Consider the following 4,412-nt stretch of genomic DNA (forward strand, 5'->3'; position numbering starts at 1 on the left):
GTTCAGGTGCATTGTGGGCGTGCTGGTCTTACAGGGAGGTGTGTTCAGGTGCATTCTGGGCGTGCTGGTCTTACAGGGGGGTGTGTTCAAGTATATTCTGGGCGTGCTGGTCTTACAGGGAGGCGTGTTCAGGTGCATTCTGGGCGTGCTAGTCTTACAGGGAGGTGTGTTCAGGTGCATTCTGGGCGTATTGCTGTCTTGAGGCAATACGCTCAGGTTTAGATTTGTGTATTGGTTTGAAGGAGGGTTAGAAATGGATTATATGAATCAGAATCAGAAAAACCTTCATAGCTTTAGTAAGTTACGCTTAAGAGGGATTTGCGACACATCCCACAAACACACATATCTAACATTAAAAAAAAAAAAAAAAAATACCGAAACAGACACAATTATATAACAAAATAGCTGTTTAGCATAGAAAAAGGAGGCCGAATAGGTTGAGTGCAGAATGTAAAACATATGTGCAATAGGCAGTTGATTGTGTCTCTTTCATTAATATTTCATGAGTGCAATAACATAATTATGTTGCGTGTGTGGTGCGTACTGGTTGTGTATGATCCAGCGGGTCCTCATGAAGCCCTTCCTGGACCACTTGAACTGCAACAGAGACAGATGAGAGCGAGTCAGTGAACAGCAGCGAGCCGTGTCTTTGAAGAGACAAACTGATAATCATTGATTCTTTCACATAATTTGTCTCATCTCCCTGTCAGCGCGCCAGACAGCCCCAAAAGACTCATTTGTCCCAACATCTCCCTTTGGCCCTCGCGTCCCCCTCCCTACACGCAGGCGTGCACACACACAAATGACAGAGACACAGACACACACAGAGACACACACACACAAGCATACACTTACAGGCACAGGCTTGCCAGCACACAAATGACAGAGACACACACACACACACACACACAGACACAAGTGCACAGTGACAGAGACAAACAGAGACACACACACACACACACACAGAGACAGGGAGACACACACACACACACACACACACAGACACACACAGAGATAGAGACACACACGCGCATGCACACACGCACGCACACACAAACACAGACACAGACAGACACACTAACACAGTCAGAGAGAGACACACACACACACACACCCACACACACCCACAAACACACACACACACACACACACACACACACACACACACACACACACACCATCAATATGGTCTTCCGCAGGGATGTGTTTTCTTTGCTTAATGTCTTTGTATTCTATTTCTTTGCTTTTTTTGACCTACACTACACACACTTCGCCCTCTTCCATTTTTACAAAAAACACAACATCGTGTTGAATGTTCTTGAGGTGTGTGTCGTTGTCATGGTTACGCACATCAGGCCAGAAACTCTTAGGGAATTTTTCTTTCTCCACAGTGGCGACCCCGTCCAGAGAGCCCATGTGCTTCTTCCGTCCCGACACCGCTTTAAAATCCTTAACTGTGAGGGAGAGACACGGCGGGGGGGGGGGGGGGAAGTGTGACATGTAAAAGAGTGAGAAAACATGCAAACAGCAATCAATAAACTGGTGTTAACCTCATCAGAGCGGCATGCGTGATGAGGGGATCTATAGGCGAGCCATTAGCCGCGTGTTTGCTGAACAACAATCGGTTTTGGGGCTGCGCGGCGGGTGGCAGCTGCGGGATGTTTATGGTTCTTCCATAAGCTTTTTTAGGAGCTTTTTCACGTCTAACGTGACTTGACTATGCAGCAGCAGGGAAATAAATAAATAACAGTGCTGCTTTAAATTCAGCTTCTTTTGCAAATATCTGGCGAGGAGAAGGCGGGACATCGAACTGTCCTCACACACGGAGAAATGTCCTGAAATTGCTGCTGGATTCCAGACAGGAATCTTGCCAATCATGTGCAATATTCCTCTCATTTTATTAAAGGTATGAGCCATTTATGAGCCATTACCAAAACAATCACAATGCAAGAGGAGTGGTTTGTGTTTCGGTTTTCCTCCAAAAGGAAAAAGCTAAATGAATATACATCACCTGAGAGATAAAAAAACTGAAAAATAAAACAACACAAATCAATGCAAACATGAGGAGTGAACGGTTTTTACCATTAAAATCATACTGATAGATGTTCTGCAGTGACTTGTTGATGAAGTACATGCTCCCCAAAGCCTGCAGAGAGAGAGAGAGAGAGAGAGAAAGAGAGAGAAAGAGAGAGAAAGAGAGAGAGAGAGAGAAGAGAAATAAAGAACAGTGTCACAACATGTCTGATGAAAAGAAGTTCAGAGCTGCAAACCAGTTTTCAACTGAGTCAGGCCCGTTTAACATTGTAATGTAATGTTACTTTTTAACTTTCCTGTATAATAATGAATGAATGAAAGCTCTAGGGTGTAGTTTCTGTCGGCCCAATAAGAAATTCTAAGGAATAACAATAAAAACTGTTGGCCACATGATAAAATTTAGGTGCAAAATCAACTTGTTTGTCCAGCAGCCAAATTTTACCGGCCACCCAATAGATTACAATGATCTGTTTAGGCTGGTGAGGGAAGCCACTTGCATTTCTTACCAGCATTTGGCAGGTAAATGGTGCTAATTTTGTTTCCTCCATACAAGATTTCATGTTCAACACACACACACACACACACACACACACACACACACACACACACACACACACACACACAGTTGCACTTTTACATTGTTTGAAAGCCATTGTGTCTCTTTTTCATGGGGGGGGGAACTTCTCTGGGCATTTAAAGCAGAGAAGGGAGAGGTAACCTTGCTCCTAATGACCTCATAAGGGGCAAGATTCCAGATCGGCCCATCTGAGCTTTCATTTTCTCAAAGGCAGACCAGGATACCCAGGGCTCGGTTTACACCTATCACCATTTCTAGCCACTGGGGGGCCATAGGCAGGCTGGGGGGGACGGACCCATATTAATGTTAAAAAACCTCATAAAGTGACATTTTCATGCAATGGGACCTTTAATTAGCTTAGTAGCAACTCATTTGGCGATGGCCTGAATGGAACTGGCGTTCATTAAGATCAAAACGTTACGCACTAAACGCTTTGAGTCATTCTTTACAGTTTGCAGCGTGTTAAATGTGAATATCTTCTGGTTTCTTCTGTCCTCTGGGACAGTCAACTGAATGTCTCTGAGTTGTGGACAAAACAAGACATTTGGGTACGTCGTCTTGGGCTTTTGGGAAACACTAATCCACATTTTATTTGAAATTTGTTGACATTTTAGAGACCAAACAACTCATCCATCCATTGTGAAAATAATCATCGGATTAATTGACGATGAAAATAATGAATAGTTGGATCCCCATAGAAGGTGTAATGTGTAAAACTGGAAACTACAAAGATCACAAACGTGCAGATCTAGGAAATTCACGCCGTAATTACACTTTTAAAAGTTGTTGCTGACAGCTTTAGTTGCAGAAAGAACACGAAAATCTGTTAAAGTTTTGACATCATTAGTCCGGCTAAAGTGTCTGTGTCGTACACAGAGCTGCAGCAATTAGTCTGATCCCCAGAAAAATCATCGCCAACTATTTTGATAATCAATGAAGTCATTTTTCATGCAGAAATGGCAGAAAAATTATGTGTTAAGTTGCTCAGATACGGAGATTTCCTCCGTTTTACATCACACTAAACAGAATATCTTTGGGTTTTGGACAACGAAACAAACAATGAAAATATTAGTCTGAACTTTATGTTAACGGCATTAAACTTCATTGAACTGTAATATTTAAGCTTTTTAAAGCGGTCTGATCAATTTAGGCAATAAACCGTACGCATCAGAATGATCTCAACTCAACCTCAGATATGAAACACTGAATTGTTCATTTCTCCATCCTCGTGTTGAACGATCCAGCGCGACAGAGTAGATTTCGTTCCTCTCGTAAAGACACGTGCAACTTTAAAGAATAGAGACGTTGAAAGTGAAGACGTAACGGCGCGGCGCAGCCACCACGCACGCCGCCGCTCTCAGGACACACAATCTAGCACCCAATCATCCCAGACACGGGCTGACAATTTTTAATGCACTAACTGCCTGCTCCAGTGATCTGATTAATCACGCCCGGGAGATCAATAGAGACAGAAAATTAAAACAATCTAAAAGGTATTAAGCAGCCGGCCGGCTGTCTGCCGGCGCGGCCGGGGGCCGAAGACAAATCAGCCGGCACTCAGAGGGCTCGGGGCGTGACGGAGCGCTGTGCAACACACCTAGACACACACACCTAGACACACACACCTAGACACACACACCTAGACATACACACACACAGAGACACACACACGGAGACACACACACACACACACACAGAGACACACATACAGAGACACACACATACACACACACACACAGAGACACACAGAGACACACATACAGAGACACACACATACACACACACCTAGACACACACACAG

At 43.9% G+C, this 4,412-nt stretch overlaps 1 protein-coding gene across 1 annotated transcript in view; it reads right to left on the minus strand.

The window, feature by feature from the left end:
- Window positions 1-4,412, minus strand: part of inpp5l (inositol polyphosphate-5-phosphatase L) — a 37,450-nt gene that overhangs the window by 15,817 nt on the left and 17,221 nt on the right. Inside the window, exons 5-7 of the mRNA XM_034870902.1 lie at window positions 2,083-2,146; window positions 1,351-1,454; window positions 545-597 (exon numbers count right to left, since the gene is read on the minus strand). Coding sequence (XP_034726793.1) covers window positions 545-597; window positions 1,351-1,454; window positions 2,083-2,146 — 221 coding nt within the window. The remainder of the gene's footprint in view (window positions 1-544; window positions 598-1,350; window positions 1,455-2,082; window positions 2,147-4,412) is intronic.

The sequence above is a fragment of the Etheostoma cragini genome, chromosome 5 (assembly GCF_013103735.1).
Source record: "Etheostoma cragini isolate CJK2018 chromosome 5, CSU_Ecrag_1.0, whole genome shotgun sequence".
NCBI classification, from domain to species: domain Eukaryota; kingdom Metazoa; phylum Chordata; class Actinopteri; order Perciformes; family Percidae; genus Etheostoma; species Etheostoma cragini.